Here is a 23,516-nt window from a genome sequence, read left to right as displayed (position 1 = left end):
TCTTAATACAGTATACATGATTAGTTAAGGAGGTGTCAGATGCATGACAGTTCCAGTAGAAAAAGACATTATTTTTCTGTCTGGCCTTGTTGTTAATATCTCTTTTTTTTTTTTTTTTTTTCATTTTTCTAGCTAATTGCATTGATCTGCCCAGTTCCTCACTGTGATTGAAGCGAATGCACACTAGACGCCTTGCCAGAGTTTCAATTAAAAACGGAATATGTGAAGGTGCCGCGCGTTTCTTTGTGCGAGCGTATTCATGTGTGATGTGATCTGGCAAGCAGATTAGCTCGTCTTTTCTTTTCCGTGATTAAGAAAAGCAAAATGGCAACAGGGAGCGGGGCGTCATCCCATGTGTCCATCTTTGCAAAAAAAAAAAACATTTGCGACTTATTCCAACTGTCATTCATATTCATCACGGCGCGTGAGGGGAGGCTGAAAAGTTGCTTTGATAAAGCACAAATTCGCAATACTCTTTTGTGCTTTAGAGCATTGTGAGCGAATGAGAGCTATTATCTGTTTAAAAGTCAATAGAATAAGTTTCTTCAGGGAAACCTTTATCATCAGGCCAATGCTACAGCTTTGATGTGAGATAAAGGAAATGAGAATCACATTAATACCAAAACATGCTTAGGAGGATTTATCTCAACCAGCTAATGAGCCTGGGAATGTTTCCAGTCTGCATAATCAAATGCAGAGGAAAAAAAAAATCTGACGCATTATTAGCCTATAGCATCCACGGTGCTAAAACAAATCCGCCACTGATGCTACAAAGGAACAGGTAGACTGTGACACCGCGGTGAAGACTAAAGAAGATTTAGCACGGTACAAAGCTGTTAAGATAAACATTTGTCATAAATATTGATGAGCTTTCCCTCACTTAAAACCAAACCAAACAACGCACAGAATACATGAAAAAGCTCATATTTATGATTTTATGAATATATGGACCATAAATGTATTCCTTCTCATTCTCTCTTTCCAGTTTTTATTCTCCTTGCTTTTTCCAACAAGTCAGTCTGCAAAGTTCATATAAGAAAACAAGCCATCCGAAGAAAAATATGATGACTTACATCTTTTTTTTTTTTTTTTTTTTTTGACAATAGTGCTCCAGCTCCGGTTCATGTGGAAATTAAATTGGAAAAAATGTACTTTTCAACTTTTCACATCACAGTCCTACAAAGAACTGTTTGAGCCACTCTGAAAATAAAATATTACTTCTGATCATATTTTGATCATTTGCATCCATCACTTACGCTGCCACGATACACGAACACCACATTTGCAGTTAATGTAACACCCAACTAGTCTAACACTGGTCAGTTAAAACAGTTGTTCTAATGTCTGAGGTTTTAGAGTCTGAGGCAGCATGAGCTCCAGTTCTGTTTCATGTAAAAAAATCATACGTAAAAGAAAATACTTTTCACACCACAGTCTTGCAAAGAATTGTTGGAGCCCCGTTGAAAATAAAATAAACAAGTTTTTTCCTGGGTCAAACTAAATCAGGTGTGCTTGAAATTAGCCTGAGGCAACCCCCTCCAAATTTGATATGCAGGAAAAACCCTGAGTAAAAAAAAAAAAAAATGCCATAACGAAAAAAAAAAAAAAAAAATCTTTGAAAAAAGGTAATAACATTTTGAGAATACATTATTTTTATGTTATCATTCCACATCTTTGCAGGTCAACAGTAAACTATGTGTGTAATCTCCTTTAAAATTATTTTCTCTTTTTTTTTTTTTCCCTGGTAATATTCATGGCTCTATTTTCGCGACTGCCGTAAATCCAGTCAGGCACGTATTCTGCCAAAGGGATTGCTGTGCCACTGTGGGAGTGGCCACATCCAATTTCAATATGGCCAATCAAAGCAGCTCGTTTCATTCATTTCTTTCATTCCATTTAAAGACATTTAAAGTAGTCCTTCATACAATCTTTTTTGATTGTCTCGTGGCCTTAAAGGGATATTTCATTTATTTAGCCCATTATAGCAATAAAAAGTTAAGATTTTGTCTATAATTAATTTGATACTTTCATTATTTTTCACGTACAATTAGTACCTTTTAAAACACATTTTGCAACTTGCTGTCGACTGAAAATGACATCACATGGGCACAGGCTCACCTGTTGTATAGGTTTGGTCATGTGACATTCAATAGCTGAGCTGTGATTGGTTACAGGTAACCAATCACAGCTCACCTGTTGTTAGGTTTGGTCATGTGACATTCACAAGCTGAGCCGTGATACCTGAGCCGTTGTGATGTCATTTTCAGTCGACAGCAATTTGCAAAATGTGTTTTTAAAGGTACTAATTGTACATGAAAAATAATTAAAATATAAAATTTATTATTGGCAAAATATTAATGTTTGACTGCCAAAAATGGCTAAATAAGTAAAATATCCCTTTAAACATTTTGCTGTCTGATAGCATGACAGGTTTGCTTGTGGCTAGCTCAAACAGCACTAACAGAATAACAGTAATATTTCTTTCGGCATATCATTTCTTGTTCCAAAAAAAACTAAATATATTTGAAAATAATAGTTCAGATTCTACATAATAAAACTGCAGGCGTAAACGTGAGTGTGAATAGTTGCAGTGGCGTTTGACTGGCGGTCTGTCTAGCTCCCCTCGACCCTTGCGCAGGATCGGCGGCGCTGGTGATGAATAATGAATGAATATTAATATATCATGTCAATAAATTATGCATTTACGGTCTTGCAAAATGTATGGAACTGTTACTGAGTTAAAACGACTTATAATAGCGTCTCGAAGGAATGAAGTGTGTGACTTCTGACCCCCCAAAAAATGGATATTCCTAATTAGCAGGAGATATTTACTGGATTTAAACACGCAAATAAAACTAATGACTTTATCGACTGAGACTGAAGAGAGAGCAAAAGGGGGGTAAAAAATCTTTTGTCAAAACAGTTTTGTGCAATCATGTTGAGTGAAGGATATAATTTGACTTTTACTTGTTACTCGTGCGCTCAATTAGTGGCCCATACTTGTCACTCCGTGTCATGCGGCAACAGCAAGGGCTTTAATATATTCTGTCAGATCACAAGTAACTTCCCAGCAGAGTGAGAAAACACATCCGAGATATTGCAATGATTAGATTAGTAGGCAAGTAAATTACAGAGAAATGTTTCTTTCAATCAAGCATAAAAAAGATGCAGCAAAAAACACTCAGAATTGCTGATGATACTGCCAGAGATAATTAAGCTGTGGGTGTCGAGCTGCGGTTCTAAATGAGCCGGTTCAGATATTGTCAGTCGTACATAGCGTGTGTAAAGCACGGAATAACAAATTAAAGTGTTTGTACATCTTAAATGGAGCAAACGCGCGTGTGTCTACTTTTAGACGTCTCGTATTGGCATTGATTTAAAGAGTGGATGTGCTTCCATATTACTGCCAGGGTTGGTTGCTAGCTCATTGCAACATCAGTCTCAACCCAGTTTTTTTTTTTAAATACTAGCTTAGCTTAAGCATAACAACTCCTGTGTGTGCACTGCCACATCCTTTATAGGTGCTATTTGTGAGCCCGCCCATTTTGTTTTGCATTGTTTGTGTCATGTTTCAGTTTTGTTTGGGTTGGGTTTTGTTTTATTTTGGTGAGTGTGTTGTGTTTTTCTGGTGTTCTTGTGTGTGTCATTCCCCTTCCCAGTGTGTGTTGACCTAATTAGTGCCTTCTGTCTGCTGTGTTTCCCAGGTTTGTCTTGTTAGTGTCTCATTAGTGTTGTATTTAGTCAGTGGGTTTTGTTCACGCGTCGAGAGAGCATTGTCTTGTCTTGTCTTGTCTTGTCTTGTCTTGTCTTGTCTTGTCTTGTCTTGTCTTGTCCTGTCCTGTCCTGTCCTGGTGTGGGGTACTTTGCAGTAACGTTTGCTATTGGGTCAAGTTTCTCAACATCTGGTCAAGTTTCTCCCCCACGTTCTGCTCGAGTCTCCACGTTCAGCTCAAGTCTCCACGTTCAGCTCAAGTCTCCACGTTTAACTCAAGTCTTCACGTTCAACTCAAGCCTTCACGTTCAACTCAAGTCTCCACGTTCAACTCAAGTCTCCATGTTTAACTCAAGTTTGTCCACGTTCAACTCAAGTCTGTCCACGTCACGCCAACTCAAGTCTGCCCACGTCACGCCAACTCAAGTCTGCCCACGTCACGCCAACTCAAGTCTGCCCATGTCACGTAAAACTCAAGTCTGTCCACGTCACGCCAACTCAAGTCTGTCCACGTCACACCAACTCAAGTCTGCCCACGTCACGCCAACTAAAGTCTGTGCACGTCACGCCAACTCAAGTCTGTCCACGTCATGTCCACTCAAGTCTGCCCACGTCACGCGAACTCAAGTCTGCCCACGTCACGCCAACTCAAGTCTGCCCATGTCACGTTCAACTCAAGTCTGTCCACGTCACGCCAACTCAAGTCTGTCCACGTCACGCCAACTCAAGTCTGCCCACGTCACGCCAACTCAAGTCTGTGCACGTCACGCCAACTCAAGTCTGTCCACGTCACGCGAACTCAAGTCTGTCCACGTCACACCAACTCAAGTCTGTCCACGTCATGTCCACTCAAGTCTGCCCACGTCACGCGAACTCAAGTCTGTCCACGTCACACCAACTCAAGTCTGTCCACGTCATGTCCACTCAAGTCTGTCCACGTCACGCCAACTCAAGTCTGTCCACGTCACGCCAACTAAAGTCTGTGCACGTCACGCCAACTCAAGTCTGCCCACATCACGCCAACTCAAGTCTGTGCACGTCACGCCAACTAAAGTCTGTGCACGTCACGCCAACTCAAGTCTGCCCACATCACGCCAACTCAAGTCTGTCCACATCATGCCCAGTCTGTCCACATTCGGTCCCAGTCATCATGCCAGGTCTTCTCACGTTCCATCCAGGCCCTTATTTAGTTCCAGTGTAATAAAGTTATTCTCATTCCTGCCTTTCTCCCTGCCTGGTTTCTCCGCCTTTGGGTCCATCCACCACAACCATACATCTCAGATCATAACAGTTTGTTTGCATTTAAGCTAAGCGGACTTTCCCTAAGACAACCTATGTTGTTGTTTTCAATAGGAAGTCAAACCGTAATTTTCTTTACAATATGTTCTCTGCGAAACACACACACACCCCCACTAGTCCAAACACTGAACTCTGGTTAATATTGTGTTTGTGGAATATGAATCACACAGCAAAATCCATCCATTTTGATCCATCTCAAGGGGGCGGCCATTTTGCCACTTGCTTTCAACTTAAAGTGACGTCACAGTTGCTCAGGGTTCAGGTAAGTAACGACCAATCATGGCTCATGTTTTCTGAGTTTGGCCATGTGACTTTTGTAAACTAAGACATGGTAAGTCGTTACCAGAGCCCTGAGTAACTGTGATATCATTTTCAGTTGATAGCAAAATGGCCACCTCCTGTGATGGCTAAACACAGGTGGATTTCACTGTTTCATTCATATTCGATAAACGCAACATTAATCTGAGTGGGGCTGCTTGACTGGCTTGACTCCCCCAACGTGTAATTCTAATTATTTTATATTTAGTTGGCAGTAAACTTCACCTGGGAGTGTCATTAAACAGCTTGTAGCCTCTTTTTTGAAGAACTGTTCAATATCTGCCAAACTGCTGCTTCTTGTGAAGTGAGATGAGTTTACTACCACCATACAGCGATTACGGTTTAAATTATTGCTCGCAATTCAAAGGAAAACATCAGCCGAACGATGGCTTGTATCTTGAAAAAAGGCCCAATCAAAATACGTGATTGTACAACTTCTTTTTCCTTTAGTTCCAGATTGTCACAAGAAACCGGCAGATCACGAGTTGCGATACCTCGTAACCGGGCCAAGTACCGGCCTGATGCGATACCGAGTATCGGTACTCGCCCATCCCTGAAAAAAAACAAAACAAAACACTCACACAACATCTTACAGACGTCACTACGCACTTCACATTAGCATCCATCAGTTAACTTATCATTCACTCCATATTGTGATTAATTAACTGCAGAGCAGCCATTTCATGTCCCACTTGCTACAGTTTCCAGGTGGCTTGTCCAACTCCAATCAAGACGTATAATTTGTTCATGAAAAAAAGACAAGACAACCAAGCATTGACATTGAAGAATTGGATTATCTGGATGCAAATGTACGCTACACGCTGTATGTAGACGCTTTTTAATTGAATTCAAGGGCACAAATTTGACTTGCAAAACTTCTTTCGCACAAAAGGGAAATTACATTGAGATGAAGGCTTTGCTGTTAGTGGCAAACAGGGAGATGAAACATGCGCCAAAAAGAAAGGGCCATCCATCTAAAGGAATTCTATTGAAATTTGTGTTCATTTCAACATTATCAGCTCTCATTGGGGGATAGTCAACACACACACACGCACACGCCCTGCATAATAAGTGTTGCTGTATGTGAAATTGTGCAATACGATTTTCAATGACGAGAATAACACCATGAAATAAAACATCGCTGTACATCAGAATCCTGTAAACACCAAACCAACCTCATTAGCGATGCTAATAGGCGCGCTCAGAGGTCGCCGTCGCCGTGACGACCACATTAATGCTGCTCAAAAAGACACTTTGAGTCCTTTTGTGATCAGCGTGCGGCAGCACGGGACCCGTCCGCATTTCCACTCGCTTTTATGACACATCTGTTGTACACGGTAATTATTGTTTTATTTGTATCATTATTGTACTGAAGTTGGGCAGCGCGGTGTAATAGCGTAACGTCATTCTTTCAGTTCTGAGGTTCAGGGTTCAACTTCAGCTTCGGCCTGACTGTGTTGAATTTGCATGTTGTCAGTGTGGTTTGCTTCCTGCTATACTTAACTTGCTTTTAGCGTAAAAAAAAAAAGCTGCACTAACAGTACTTTTTGTCACTTCAGCATTGCTTCAAAATCTTTACACTATTTACAATATCCTGGACCTGAGCTCCATCAAAAAGTTTTATGACTCTACCTTGTACACCTAACTTAAAATTAAAAGACAATACACAGTGGAACCTTAAAGCTTTCCCACAGGAAATAATATAAGGTGGCTTAATTTGTTCTTGGCCGAATGACGCCAACATAAAGGCAGTATTAACTCTAGCGACAATGTTTTCTGGAGGTAACAATTTAGCATTCATAAAAGTATCAACATAAGTGAACTATAAACTAAAATTAAGTACAACTACTATCATTTTGAAAATGTCTGACAGACAGAGACGGACGGGAGCAGGAAGGCTGGTGAGAGATCATCTTGAGGAATTGAGACATGTATGTGTGTGCACAGGCAGCATAAGGACACACGTTGAACTTTGCGGTTTCTTTATAATTGATGCATATTGGTTGAAAAAATAATGCAGTAAAGAAGTGTAGCCATTTATGTTTCTTATTTTTGTTACACTTACTTAGATAGGTAATAGGCATGGGCCATTAACCGGTTTCACGGTTAACCGTGGTTTTAACGGTATGAAGCCAAACGTATCATATTAAATACATGACATTGGTTGAAAAAACAGTGCAGTAAAAAAAGTGTAGCTGTTTATGTTTCTTGTTTTTGTTATACTTACTTAGATAGGTAATAGACATGGGCCGATAACCGGTTTCACGGGTAACCATGGTTTTTTAACTGTAAATAAAGCCAAAGGTATCATATTAAATACAAGACATTTTGAGCTATCTATTTCCCGAGTATATATATTGAGAAAGGGGAGAAACCCCTATATATTAACACATTCATTGCCAGACCAGCAAAAAAAATGCATCATTTGACGTCTTTTTCCGTCAATGGCAGTGAATGAGTTTTAATAGTGTGAAATGCTCTTTCTGATTTTGGGAAATACTAATATGTTTGATTTTTACTATATTGTTGACACTTATAAATGTACAAATTTAAAGCATTGACTAGATGTATTGGGGGGGGATGGGTAAATCTATTTACCCAAATATTAAAAAAATAATAATAATAAAAATGAATACCGTGATGATTATCATACGTCAGAAACTAATGCGGGCCAATGCCTTGCCGGTAGATAGGTAGGTCATCCTTCCAATAGCTCACATATACATAAAAACATGATACACACACCTTTTTGTAATATTTGTTAAAATTGTCAATATGACCTGACAGTAGTACATTACCTTATTAATATCATCTGCGGGGGGCGGGAGGGGAAATCAAGCTCTCTATGGCCCCATCTTGTACCTCTAATTAGATGGGAAAGAAACCACTGTGCCTGAGAAAGAAAAAAAAAAAAAAAAAAACAATCACAAAGGGAAGGTGTGACAGGACTATGATGCACAGTGGCCTCAATATCACCTGTTACCTTAGGCTTCAGAAGCTTTGCTGAAAAAAATACAATTTGAGATGAAAGGAGCTGGACAGAACCCGAGACAAAACATTATTGTTCACTGTCCATAGAATAAGTCTAAAAAAAAAAAAATCATCATGAACAATATCTTTATTATTGTGGTTGTAGTTTGCGGTGATGTAAAACTGCACTGCATCACACCCTCTGTTGTAATATTTTGGTTACCTCACCCACATCCGCCAGGTGGTCATTGAGACATGCAGGCAAAATCTTGTACTAACAACATGTGAAGGAACAGTTTGACCTTCTTACTACCTCGGCGCAGTCATGTCACGTTATGCGAGATGAAAATCCAATAACCTTTGCATCATTAGCGCTGTTGGCTACAGAGAGTGTAAGCGTGGAAATAATGTCCACCTGCACTTGCACATCGGCAGCAGCTGCGAGTGTAAAAACACCGGCAGGCTTTCGGACCTGCACAGTCAGGATCCGAGGAGCTGCAAAAATCTCCGCGAGACGTCAAAGGTGAAGCAGAAGGCTCATCAGTCTGGATTTTGTGCTGCAGATTGTAATTGCCGCACCGCTATTGTTGGACTGTTTTCCATGCTGTGTTGTGTTTCGGGCTGTGGTGCAAAATTAATTGCTTGGGTCCGTTTCGATTGTTATTTCTTGGAAATTTTGGTTGGGTGAAATAATTGCAGTGGGAAAAAAACAGATGAAGACATATGGGGAATTACGAGATCCTGATAGATGACCTTAACCGAGCATTGTGTTGTTATGTTTTATTTTTATTTATTTTTTTATAAACCGTTCATCCTTTTCAAGGTCAGAAGAGCTGTGGCTGAAATATCACCAGATCTCAGCTGAATTTGGACAAACGGTACACTACACCCTGAGATTGGTCGCCAGTCAATCACAGGCCACATATAGAGACAGACAAGTATTCGCACCCACAATGTCACTGAGTGGGAATTGAATCGATGCTGGTGGTACAGAGGTCAGCCGAGTATAATACCATCAGTTGCAAAAAAGCAACTTGGAGGGTTTAATCGCTAAAATGATCTTACAGTATCTCCTGATCGACGTATTGGAAGACATATTCAACATGCATGACATAACTGGTCATCAATACATCAAAATTCATCAAAAAAGGGAAAACAATAAGTAGAAATAAAACATCAAACAGTGAATTATACATTGAGGGGCATATTCACTCAAGGTTTGTGTAGGGAGCGCCTAATTCACTAAACACGCGCAGATGGGGAAATCCGTCACTAAGTGCGCTGCCAACCAGAATGTGCCACGGTGCGCCAGTGTTATTTGCACGTATATAAATTAGGTAACTTGCATACATTTGACGCAAAATATGCCCACCCCAATGTAAATGAGACTCATTGATATACAGCGTCTAATTCACTAACGCCAGCGCAAACAGCCACACTGCGTTTGCGTGACTCAAATAACGTTTTTGGAAAGCATGTATTAACCTGCCGCAACCTCGATCCCGGGATCATGACAGCAGTGCATAACACGTGCTGATCGGCAATGGCAGGGAGGTATTTTACGATCATTTTTACGTGCCAGATGCATACTGTACGCCCAACCTCTGAAAATATTTTTAAAATATGACCACACCAATAATTTGTACTTTATGAATAAATTACGTCGTTGTCGTCCTCTCTGCTCCGCACAGCTTAATGGCGCTATAAACGCTTACTCTCGGTCCAAACTCGCTTTCTGATAATGTCATCTTTCTCGCAACTCTTACTATAAAACAACCATGTTCTTGATGCAAATCCGTTGCCATGTGTGATAAATCAGGTGCAAATTTGCTCCAAGCTGTCAGTTTTGTGGGCGTGTTTGCGCCGGTATATGATTAGAGCAATATCCTTAGTGAATAAGTTGGTAACTGGGTGCAGACTGCAGGTGCAGTTGTGGTGCAATGTTTCGCACTATTACCGGGCGCAGCGCATTCTTAGTGAATATACCCATGAGTATTTACAACAGCCACATTGCTTTACAAAAGTGTGCGTAGCTTAATGCTAACACACAATGAAAAATGCCATAGATGGGCTAACAAATGTTTGAACACAAATTGTGAAGAAAATTTAGATATTGTAACAATACTCACAAGCGTATAGTGATCGGCTCCTTCATGTATATGTCTGTCTGTTTTGTTATACTGCCCCAGGTGGCCAAAACTTGCATACTAGAAGGAGCAGCACAATGTCATTTGAACTGAAACAAAAAAAAATGTGGCAAAAACAGTTTAATTTTTGACATCCTTTTTAATGATGTCATATTGGTATAGCCATAACAAATGTAGACTATTCATCTTGTTAAAAAGCTTTTATTTATTTAGTTATTTATTTTTATTTATTTATTTATTTATTTTTTTATTGCATTGTGATCAAACTCACCTGGAAAATGTTGTTTAGATCTCCATTATTATTATAGACATATTCACATATTATTTTTACATGTCAGAATTCAATTACATTAAATTGTAAGCTTTTTCATATCGGGACTATTTTAGGTTTTATACACTAAACACAAATATAAATAAATAAACAACAAAAATCAATATCAAATATCAATCACATTTTTATTTTGTTTTTTCCTTTTTGTCTTTTTATCATGAGCTGACCTCGAAGATATCACCCTTTTTTATTTATATTTTTTTCACAACTAAATCTGTTAGTGAGCACTTCTCCTTTGCCAAAATCCATCCACCTCACAGTAGTGGCATATTTTATTATCTTGGTGATTAGACAGCATAACTATTGCACAGTTAATTTATCAACAATACATGAGCGAAATAGGCCTTTTGTGTACATGCTACATTTTTTTGGAAAAAGGAAAAATAAAATACACTGTGTGAACGTGTGGGTTAAATAGTCTTGTGCTTTCCTCAACAGTTCCTCTGAGGTTGTATTTACTTTTTGTAATTTCATGGCAGCACGGGCCGCATACGGTCCCCGAGCCGTATGTTCCCCTCCGCTGACCCTCACAATCTCCAACTGCAGCGCATCTAATCTGTGAGGTGTTTTGCTTCCCTTATATAGCGACACAAGCACCTCAGTCTGCTTTTTAGATTCTTATCGTTTTTTTTTTTTTTTGTGCCTTCAGAACGCGATGATTTGAATTTGAGTTCTATTCATATCATCCTCCATCCCGGTGGTGAGAGATTCGGCGAGGCTGTGTCACTTACTTCACAATGAATATGATAATGTCTAAATGTACGACTGTGACAATCCTCTGCACGATGATCTAAAATGTGGGCTATAAATAGCGCCGTGATACACCTGTTTACAATATCCTGTGAAAGAAAAGATAGCAGCTATTGTCTCTTAAGGAAGAACGTGCGAGATTGTTTCTGGCAGTGGGTTTCATCAGCGTGAGGCTCTATTACTTCGAGTTACTGTCAGTGTGTGTGTGCGTGTCCAGTTTAGAAGTTCCAGCCCAAGTTCTATCACCACTGACAGCTTCACGGTGAAGATTTTTTTTTCAATGCTGGATGGAGAGAACTTCACTAATGAGTTGGGAAATAGACACTTGTGTACACACACTTAGTCATCTCCATCGGCTGCAGTTAGCGTGATGTTGCCTTTCATTGCATTAGCACTCGCTAGGCTTCACGCTCGCATGCCGGATAGGAGGAGGCTTCAAGTTTGATTCATTTCGTAAAATATGCATATGCTGTTTTTGTGCATAAATGCTGGCTTCTCACATTATCTTCCCTCGACGGTGGTTTCATTGCTATGCGCGGCATCCAATTTGTTATGATGGGGGTTGTGCTTATCTTATTTGGGTTGGGCTCATTTAGAGACGTACTTTGCAACTGAAAAGAGATTTATTTTGATGCAAGACAAATTAAAAGAAGTGTAAACTGGTCTGAGATTAATTTAATGATAGCAGTGGGTGGGATGTCAATTCTCAGAAGTCATAGTAGATAAACAATTTGTAATTAAGCAAACGTTGAAAGTATAACTAATGACATCACAAGTCAGATAATGTGAGTCCTATGTATTTTCATTGTTTTTATGTGATGTATTTTCTTGACCTTCAAAGTTAAGTCATTGCTTTGAAACAATGCAACTATTAACGTATTCATCCATGCTCTACTGTGCTGTTTATTATCCTGTTCATGGCCACGGAACACAGCAGGGCCCATCCCAGCTGAACGCGTCCCAGACTTCTTGCCTGTCAGTCACTGGCCAATTGTTCTTGACGCATTGAGTGGGAAGTAAGAGTTTGTTTCGTGAACTACTACAGGACCAGCAGTGCTTTATTTATGTACACATAATTATCAGTGTCATTCTCTTTACTATACATGTGCAATTTCTGGAGAAATTGCGTGTGAATGCTGAAATGCTGAATGCTAATATTTGAATGCGTTGGAATTACATTTAAGTTATTATTAATTATTAAATGTAATTTGATTGCCATGTTAAATGAGTGAATGTCGTCATTGTCAAATGTAAGAAAATGAAATGACATTAAAAATAATGGATGTTAAATAATTGGATCTCTTCAAACCAGGATACAGACGCTTGTTTTCCATGCACTGGTCGTCTGCTCGAACCACTGAGCTATACCTGACTTGTTGAAAACATTGAAATGATGGATAATTGTATTCAATAATGTGAACTAATACACTAAAGCTGCCGTTGAAGATGAAAAGTGATTTTATGGGTTTAATCATCATCTGTGAAATTATAATGCGTTTTATGATATATTTATTATATATACACATATCATTTAGTGTCTTGTATAAATGGACACATTCTCATTGTGCATTTGGGACAATCCACTGCCAACTGAGCCACCAATGTGTCATTGAAAAGGAATGGGGACATTTTTTATGTAAAATATTAAATTGCGTAAAAGCTGTACATACATGGAATGAAAAAAGTGATAGCCCGGTTGCTGTGAATTTTTGGAGCATGTTGAAATTGGAATGCTGTAAATCGGATTTATTACATGGTAGTTAAAAGAGGACAAAAATGTGTCTTTCCCATTGAAAATGAATTGGGAATTTTTTATGTAAAATATTGTGCAAAAAATGTATTTGGAATGAGAAAAATAGCCCCCATTTGGCGGTGTACGTTCAGCATTCACACAAATATTAATAATTGATATGTATAGTAAGTATAGGTAGGAAATCAATAGGCCTCATTCACAATTTTATTTAGTTTTGTTGGTTTCCTAACAAATGATGAATGCTGCATTCAAGAGCTGAAAAGAACGTTGTTCTCTGGAAATGAGGCTTGAGGATCATTAGTGCACAAGCACACAAATTGAAGAGGGTAGCACTTAAGAAATGAATTAAAGTGAATCATTGGCCTAAAGGCTAAAGAAAATTAATGGTACAGGAAGCTCATACTAAAACATTTGCTTTTTCCATCCATCCATCCATTTTCTATTCCACTTGTTCTCATTAATGACACGGCTATCCCAAATGACCTCAGGCCAGAGAAGGGGTATACCATCGACTGTGGGGCACTAACTGGAAACACAAACAACCATTCACACTCACTCATGCGGTGACATCATGACTGGTGAGGCACACAATCCTCTGGAGTCGAATATAAACATATGAACCCAAAACTGATTGAGTAGCCTCTATTTCAATTTAGACCTTAATTGAAACATTTTTTTCAGAGCTTTTCATTATTCTTCAATCACAATTCCACACTGTTTAACTAAAAAGAAAAACACAATTATTTCCGGTTTAAGATGGTCTGCACGTCCTGATCCTTGGACAACGATGCACTTTCTTGTCCCTTGTTTATCCCTGATCAATTCTTAGTCTTCAATTACCATAACATGCTTGTTTTCGAACCCTGAACCTCATAACTGTGAGGCAGACATACAGTACAATACTGTGCTGCCTGTCATGGTATCAAAATTAAAGGAAAGGACAGGCTAGTTTATTTGCAGTGCGCAACTCGTAAGTGCTTTACAATGACATAAAATTACGAGAAGGCAAATAAAATCATTTAATAAAACTCGTAAAAATAATTCGGTAATTAAATTGAAAGCAAGTTGTGCACAACAACATGCGGCATGGACAGCTAAATAGAACTGTTTTCAACCTGGATTGTACAGCCCCGTGAATTTACGTATATACATACGGTATAATATACAGTATATATACACAGTATATACATATAATTAAAAAAAAATGCTTAAAATCCAGTCACTATCAGTGTGAGATCAATCTTGTAAAATAATCCGTACCTTGTTCATTTGTCAATAATGTTTTCCATTTTTTACTTTCAAGGGCACGTAAATGGCTGCTTGATGCTAGCAGCATCTGAATCTAATTATGCTGATGGTTGAGAGACTGTAAAAGCTGTGGGTCATTAGCTCTCATAAAGGTCTACATGGTGCCCCCCTACCACATTCCTTGAGTGACGTACTGCTGAGGACAGGGAGATCCATCTGATGCATTTTTATTATGGACTCTGCAATGACTGCATTGGGGGTTGGGGGACTGGTCGATGAAACTAAAGCTGAGGGAGTGTCTGGAGTGCATTGGTTTTTGTTTTCAGCTGTTATCCTACAGTTGAGCCAATTCTACACCCCGTATTGTTTATCTGCATAGTGACGCGCCATTGTCGGCGTAATGACCACGTTTTCAGCGCGGGAAGGAGCGAGCAAATAATACAAAACAACATGTCTTTGCCTGCTTTATTGTAGTCCCGCAATGCTGCGAGACAGGGGTCAAAGTCAAGTCAGTGCAATTTTCCTCACCGCTCTGCCTGACACATTTTTCAACTGAATTTGCCAGGGTTTGTCGCCGCAAAGTGGTGCCGTGTCTAAAGAGGTTTGGCGTCATCTCGCTGCAGACGAACTGACAAAAAGTATATTCACTTCATTCCGATCATGAGGGATCTTCATTCCTGGATTTGAATGATACTTTGTTAGAGGCGTTTTGGGTGGATGCTTTCAAAGGTCATCAACTTGTCATATCAGAGCTTGTAACAGAAGACATACATATATATATATATATATATATATATATATATATATATATATATATATATATATATATATATATATACCATTTATTTTCTTTCAACTTTATACAAGTAAATGTAAACCGAAACGGTGTAGAGGACACTGAGTCAGTCATTGCGCAAAGGATTACTCATATCGATCCGTAGGTAAGTAAATGCTATTTTGCTGCGGATCGTTAAAAAAAGTCTTTAAAAAAATTAGATTCTCCAAAATGAAGATCTTAATTATCCTTGAAAATGACACTTAATCCTTAAAGCTCGTCTTAAAAGTGCCGCAGAGACAATAAACAAGCAGGCTATGTTTTCTTCCGAAAGAAGTCAATGTTTGATTTTGTTGAGGATAGTTGGTGATTGGTGCGGTTAGCACAATCTCCCTCAAAACTCTCAGATTTGTGGTTTGAACTCTGGCCTTCCTGTATAGCTTGAATTGGGGCTGGGCAAATATAATTGAATGTTGATTTTGGCTTCTCACCATCCTAAAAATGTTAGGAACGGATTAATGATTAATGTGCCAAACGTTACCGTGTCTATATAACTTCCTATAATGTGAAAGCGGTGACAAAAAATTGACACACGTTGTATATTTAAATACGTTTTTAGAAACATAGCTAATGCTAATGCTAGCAGTCAATGTGAAATTGACTTGCTAGCTAAAAATTAGTAGGAGCTGGGCAATTAAAATTGAATTCTGATTTTGGCTTCTCACGTGGATTACGTGGATTACGGATTAAAATAATAAATGTGCCGACCGTTACTATGTTTATATAACTTCCTGTATTGTGAAAGCGATGACAAAAAAAAACATTACTAATGCCGATGTTAGCTTAGCAGTCAATGTGAAATTGACATGCTAGCTAAAAATTAGCACCAAGTTCTGGATGTGATATTCCTTCAAAAAAACAAATATACACACACAGTCGCTGTAGTAAGACATACAAACAGGTGATATAACAAATAGTTACATACATATATTTAAGTTAATAGTTAAATCACAAATTTCTTCTGGTCTTTATCTTCATGTAAATGTGTATCTCCATGCATGCACTGCACCACACTGCCTCCAAGAGGCCAAAGTGCACACAGGTATTTATTTTTATTTATTGTATTGCTATTTTAAAATATTTCACTTGTTACTAATTTATTTTCCCGTTGTTTTTTCAGTGCAGCTTTGATAGCAAATACTACATTTTGAAATCAGTGAATTGTCGTGTTTATTAATTGTGATTTCACTATAACGAAAAAAAATAATTGTGATTATAATTTTTTTCCCCATAATCACCCAGTCCTAATTTGAATATTCTGGCGTCCTCCCACGTTCCAAAAATATGCTTGATTGATTGAATGTGCCAAATTTCAAATAACCTTCTTAAAACTTCATACCAACAAGGTTAGTACAAATACGCTGTTTAAATTAAATTAATTTTGTGGACAGGTTCGACATTTCAAGTGAAATTGTTTTTAAGATAATTGTTGTTTTGTCGTTGTTGGCACATTAATGAATGAAATGTTGCTGCATAATCATAGACACATTTGCCAAAATCGTAAGGTAAGGTTTTATTTACTCTTCTGCTGTCATATTTATTTCCAGGTTGTCATCTTTTTAGCTTTCCTGCCATGGAATAAGTCTACCTCCTCCAAACAACATAGATTGGGTTATTTTCATTCGACTGCGCGCGGGCAAAAATGTTGTTGAATGTGATTCAAGACCTGATCCTGGCACGTACTGAAGGTAAGGAACACTTCTGTCTACTCTTGATGTGGTTCCATTTTTTTTTTTCTTCTCTTGGATGTGAAACAAAGCGGCGAGTTGGACGTGAGCCACTACGCAGATGAGTAGCACAGAAAATGATCGTTCTGAGCATCAATGCAGTAGTGATTCAGGTGCCGGGGAGACTGACTGCTGCAGCTCCTCTCAAATGTTTTCATTTGCGAGCAAATTCAGACGTTTGGGTCGTTGCAGCCCAAATTGGAGCAGTGAATATGTTTTAACCGTTTTTACTCTGTGATAGTGATGCACATATTTCAGACTGAAATTGCACTGAGGTACCTGCTGTATGAGTGAAGATGTCTTTAATCCTCAAAGTCAATACGCAATCATGTCAATGGTACAGTGTGGCTTTGAAAAACCCGGCCGACTGTACATTACTTGAAAGCACGGCAAACTCATTTATATGCTGATGTCAAATTGATTTTTGTCCTCCAGCTACCGTCTAATTTTCGCATATACAGAATATACCAAACGTCATGCGGCAATCTTGCTTTTTAACTCCCATGTTTGCAACACAATCCTCTGGAGGCGGTATTAGGAATTGGAGTACATAAAGTTATAATGACATAAACTGACTAACATTGTAAGGCACTGTGAAACTACTTTAGTGCTACTGAGTGTTTCGGTGTCATGGTAGTTGGAGGTACTCACCGGTAGTTATGTGGATGACTGAGCACAAGCGTTGCTTCTGTCACGTCATATTTAACTGTTGTTGATTTTGTTTTTGTAAGTTTACACTTGATGTTATTTGTTCCTATTCCAGGTCGTGAAAGAACTTGTAATTATTGTGACTATTTGCCAAAAAAAAACAGTAAATGGGCTAAGATTAAGCAGTTAGCATGCTATAATAATTTGTTTCTTCTTCTTCTTCTTTGTTTTTTAAACAATAAGGTTTGTATTTACTCTTTTTACAAGTTTCGGCGTTCGCAGCAGCCTTCCTCAAAAGCTGTCAGCAAAACAAACAATTGTATAAACTAGAAGACAAAATGAACATTATTAACCATAACCAACTGTTAGCTTGCTATCCTGCGTCATTAGCTTTGTGGGCTAGCTGCCATATTAGGGTGACCAGATTTTCGAAATTAAAAACTGGGACACTACAAAAAATTTTTATAAATGAAATATACAATACATTATCACCGGGAACTATGTACTGTACGACACATTTAATCGCAATTTAGTTCCATTACTTCAGCTAATCTTGGTTGATAGTTCAACAGCTGTAAATAATCAATATACTCACCATTTTCCAACCTTCTTTTTTTGCTCAATCCTGGCATTTATTGGAAGCTGGCTGTACCGTTTACCTCGCGCCGGTCCCACATTGTAACATTGGAAATAAGCAGCTAGAAAAGTTCAGCTACATTTGAACGAAGACAGCAGCACTAGTAGACTGCATTTCCCATGACACTGAAGCAGGAAGTAGGTCATCATATAAATTGCTTTGACAACTGTGTAATTGATATGCTCCATTAAAAAAAAAAAAAAAAAAAAAATGCATTTTAAATTAAAAAACAAACAAAAACAGGACGCCGGAACAGGACCTGCGTAGGAGTGGGGGAAAACGGAGCTGGCCAAAGTCGAAACACAAGTCTCAAAACCGGCTGAAATCTAGTTTGCTAGCTGAATGTGTGGTGGGGGGTGCGATGATAAAATGGGTCTTTCAAAAGTTGTCTTTAACTTAACACACTCCTTCCACAAGAGCAGAGAAATCTCATTGCGCCTAATCAGTCCTCTAAGCCTTTTGACTTTTCTATGCTACCTTGTTCATTTAATGTCCAAACACTGTCAAGCACTGTTAAACACTGCCTTGACGCACACTTAAGTCTATTTTCATGGAAATGGAGTTGGACTTTGTCTGAAAAGTCATGCAATCTAATTAGTAGGAAGAAAAACCTTTTATTTTTTACAGCGCAACCTTCAAATTTGAACGCCTCCCAGGGATGTTTTATGTTACATTTGTGGTTAACTAACCGGTTAAATGACAGTTAATGTTTAAAGCTGAGATGGTAACTTTGTGTTATTGCAGTGGATAACTTCTTTTTACAGGTTTTTTTTTTTTTTTTTTTTTTTAAATGATAGTGAGGAATGATAAAATGTTGCTTACCTTGGCGCTTCCACTTCACTCTAGCAATAATAAATTGATGCCAAGGATTTTGTTGAACCATAACATACTTGTACAACAGTAGCCACTTCTAGGGCACTCATGTTTTGTGACAGGACTCTCCATTTTTTAAGACGTTGCTGTGGGAGCATGTCAGAGGAAAGTAAACTTAATTAAAAGTTGAACTTTTGTACTATTTCCTACAATATCCTTGAGAGAATCCTTATCACAGACATCTAAGACGGCACATGTGAAAGCCTTAAACTTGAGCTACTAATGTAATAGTGTGAACATAATACATTCTATTACGGTGCATGCGAGGACAGGGACACGTTTCCTGTTAGCAATCGTTTTTTTCCATCTGCATATTTCATTTTTCATAATAGATTTGCTCAAATGGATCTACAGGCACCTGCCCAGCAGCGCTGCTTGGCTACCGCTGCTTTGTGCTCGCTCGCCAGCATTCGGCTGCATTCCTATTCTTGACTGTCATTTTTCACGAGCACAATAGAAGTTGAGCACGCAGCAAAGTCTAATATTCACTGACTGCATAAAGCACATCTCATTAATAGCTTGCAATGGCGTTACTTATAGGTGTCACTGATGATATATATGTCATGTGACTGTGATTTTTGCTATGGAGGTTTCGTGTGCTGTGAGACTGCTGCTGTGATTGCCATCAAACGTGGCTGGATATGAGCGCACGTTCCGAGCAGAAAGCAGCGATGTTGACGTTATACTCACATAAAGCAAATACACATCGCCAGTAAGATTTTTGGGAGGCATTTTTATTTGAATGCAGACTGGATTGGAGGAAACAATCAGCTAAAGTGGAACGCTTCTGAGAACTACTCGACCTAAAATGCAAAATGTGGTCCAAAAATCAAACAAGAATCATGACTCAACTTCAGTCTCTTCCTGGGTGCTAAAACATCACTAAAACAGAAACATATGCATTTTTCACTATTTTAAACCCAACAACTAGTTTGTTGGTCTTGGTTGGTATTTTAAAAAACAGCACCAAGTTGTTCTATAAATTATGGTACCCGGGGAAGAGACTCTCTTGCAGTGTTGGTATAGCTAGTTAGCTAGCTCCCTAGATAGCTGTTGTTGTTTTTTTTAGCCATTCGTCCCTCCAAAAAACAAAACAAAACAAAACACAGGTAAATGAAAATTGTCATCTTTCAACACTATACTTCACAGTCTTTGTTTTCATCAATTACTATATTTTCAAACATGTATAACATAGTCTGAGTTCACATTACTTGGTCTTCCTAGCTAGCTAGCTAGCTAGCTCAGGTATTTGTTTGTTTTTTAAAAACCCTTTTAGCCATAAACTGAAATTGTGGAAAAAAACAAAAAAAAGTTCAACACTCCATCTTTCAGTACTACAATTCTCAATCTTTGTTTTTAATTTTACGTTTCATGATTCATCTTCAAAAATGTACACCATAATCTGAATTCATTGTACTGGGTGTGGTGAATTAAATACAATGTATATAAATTCTCCACTCTTAATATTAAAATATTAAAACAGTCAATCTTTTCTTTCATACCAAGTGCGAATAGGGACACAGGAGTCTTACATGTTCTGTTCAAGTTTGTAACTTTCTGTTCCCCCTTTCTTCTTATGAAACATACTCACAGGAAAGACAGTCCTTTCCACCAACTCCACATTTTTGGGTGGCTTTGGTATATTTGCCCCCCAGCAAAAAAAAAAAGACCAAAAAAAAAGTATTTTACAATGTCCGACCTCGGATGCGTCGCACTTCAGAGGATCCCGTGTGCGTGCTAGCTAAGGTGTAATAATGCATGTGATGTGCTCCCGGAAAGGATGCAGGCGGCTTTCAAGTTCCCTTTTCTTTCGTTTCTGCCACACAGTGTGGCCGCATGTCCCAACATCTGTCAGATCTGAGACTCCCTTTGCCTTATACGACACCAGCTAGTACCAGGAGGGCGACGAAGACAGCAACGTCTGAATTATTGACAGAAGTCTTCATTTTAATGACTCCAATACAAAGGGGACTGTGGGGATTGTCAGGGGTTTTGGTGGGAGTGAGGACACGAATGCATCAGCTTATTTATAGGCACAATTTGTCCAAACATCCAAACAAGCTTACTCCGGTCCCTTCTGGTGATACCACTTGGGCCCTCAAGAGATCACCGTGAGTCAGTGTAGCACGACAGAGCCAAACATGTCCTCGCATCTCCTTCCTGCACTTGTCGCTCCGCAGTGGCTGCAACACAGGAGGGAAGAGCAGCCGAGCGCCGTCACGCTACAGAGAAAACTCATTTTGGCTGTTTGTAGCTGCGTTAGCTCCTTTTTACTTTGAGACAAATGAGGGGAGGAAAATCAGTCAGTTGTTAAAGTGAGAGCTGCGCCTTTCAACCCGTACTGGAAAAGTCAGCCTTTCGTCATGCCTGGGAATAGGAGTGAACTCCACAACTTGGTGCACTCCGTGGCCTCTTTTGACTTGTGAAGTAGTGGAGGATAAGGCACTGCTTCGAGAAGGACATTTGCAGAGCTCGGACATTAGTCATCTGCACGTGCACGGCTATAATCGTTTTATCCAGAATTTCTTCAAGGATTCAAGGAAGCTAATAAATTAAACATAAACACGTCAAATGGCAACCTTATTTGGCAAGATTTGACAAAGATAAATGAGATAGCGCAAGCTACTACTAAATCTTTATTGGTTCCAAATCTGGAAGATGAAAAATGGTTTGACATTGTAGCTTAAGAAGTGATTAAACATGTATGACCTTTTAAGATAAAATTCCAATATATGCTCATTTAAATGATTAGTATTTTGAAGGGGTGGTGTTGCAGCATATCCTCCTCAAAGTTCCAAGCTGCTCTCCCAACCAACTGCAATCAAAAGGATCAATATGGACATCAAATGTCCTCACTAAGTTTCCTACCAGTATGCACACCGAGAAAGTCGGGCAGAAGATCACCAGGAAAATACCATTTAGGATTCTCAGGATTTTTTCTGGGTGATATTATTCTATTCTGTGAGAACGAGATGGAAGCCTCAACCAACTCCTCTCCTTATAGCTTCGGGCATTTTGTGGCGAGGAGCCGTGCTCAAACCTCTCCGAAACGGACTGCGGTGCTAACTTTTAAGGAGGATCCGTGCCCAAGACATGGTGGAGCAATTTCTGCATCATCGGGTCAAATTCGATTTCAACCCTCTGAGCTCCCTGCAATTTGACAGCATCTGGGAAGGGGAAATCAAGTGTGAAAGATGCTGTGAGTGTAGTGCTGAGCAACAGATCCGTGCCTATTGCAGTTCTGCACGCAGCTCTGGTGGAGGTGCAAGGAATCCTGAATTAAACACTTGGGGGATTACGCAAAAGTATTGGGACCTGGTTTATTTCGCTTGAGATTTTTCATTATATATATTTTTTGTTCATTTTAACTTTTGTTTTTCAAAATTACTTAGTTTTAATTAGTTTGAGAAATTGTAAGTTTAGTATTAAATATATCCATCCATTTTGTTGACCGCTTATTCCTCACAAGGGTCGCAGTGGGTGCTGGAGCCTATCACAGCTGGCTTTGGGTAGCAGGCGGGGTACATTCTGAACTGGTTGCCAGCCAATCGCAGGGCACACAGAGACGAACAACCATCCACACTTACAAGCACACCTAAGGATAATTCGGAGCGCCCAATTAACCTGCCATGCCTGTCTTTGGAATGTGGGAGGAGACCGGAGTACCCGGAGAAGACCCACGCAGGCATGGGGAGAACATGCAAAATCCACCCAGGAAGGCTATTAGATATATATATTTTTTAAATAAATGAAGTATTTGTTGAGTGCAAGATTTAAGTAGGTGTTATTCCCTTTCAGAAGTCGCACTGTATTCCACTCCATTGAAAGGCACTTACAGTCGATGGATGGATGGATGGATGGATGGATGGATGGATGGATGGATATGTATGTAGGTAGGTAGGTAGGTAGGTAGGTACCGTAGGTAAATAGCTCGGTAGATAAGCTAGCTAGTTAGCTAACAAAATAGCTAGGTAGCTAACAAGATGGCTACATTGGTAGATAGATGGATAGATAGATAGATAGATAACTATTTTAAAATTTTAAAATTCACAATATGTCTAATCCACCTTTGTCGTGGCTTCCTGCTATCCTCTGACACATTCGGGTCATCCAGTCTGTGATACAGTTCTGATACTCCCTTCGAAGTCAGGAAATGGCTAGATTGCCTTCTTACCCTAATTTTGTGTCTGAACGGCGTAAGGGGCTTAGCTTCCAACTGTCCAATTCTATAAGTCCAACTTTGTGGGGACAGTTGAGCCCTCCTTCTG

General features: G+C 39.1%; 1 protein-coding gene across 1 annotated transcript in view; it reads left to right on the top strand.

Annotated features, from left to right (window-relative positions):
* The window catches only part of LOC144024584 (receptor-type tyrosine-protein phosphatase gamma-like), a 240,429-nt gene that overhangs the window by 70,642 nt on the left and 146,271 nt on the right, over positions 1-23,516 (top strand). The window contains exon 5 of the mRNA XM_077531034.1: positions 16,911-17,051. Within this exon, the coding sequence (XP_077387160.1) occupies positions 17,006-17,051 (46 nt within the window). The 5' untranslated portion in view covers positions 16,911-17,005. The remainder of the gene's footprint in view (positions 1-16,910; positions 17,052-23,516) is intronic.

This window comes from Festucalex cinctus, chromosome 8, assembly GCF_051991245.1.
Source record: "Festucalex cinctus isolate MCC-2025b chromosome 8, RoL_Fcin_1.0, whole genome shotgun sequence".
Taxonomy (NCBI): domain Eukaryota; kingdom Metazoa; phylum Chordata; class Actinopteri; order Syngnathiformes; family Syngnathidae; genus Festucalex; species Festucalex cinctus.
This window is presented reverse-complemented; position numbering and strand designations above follow the sequence as displayed.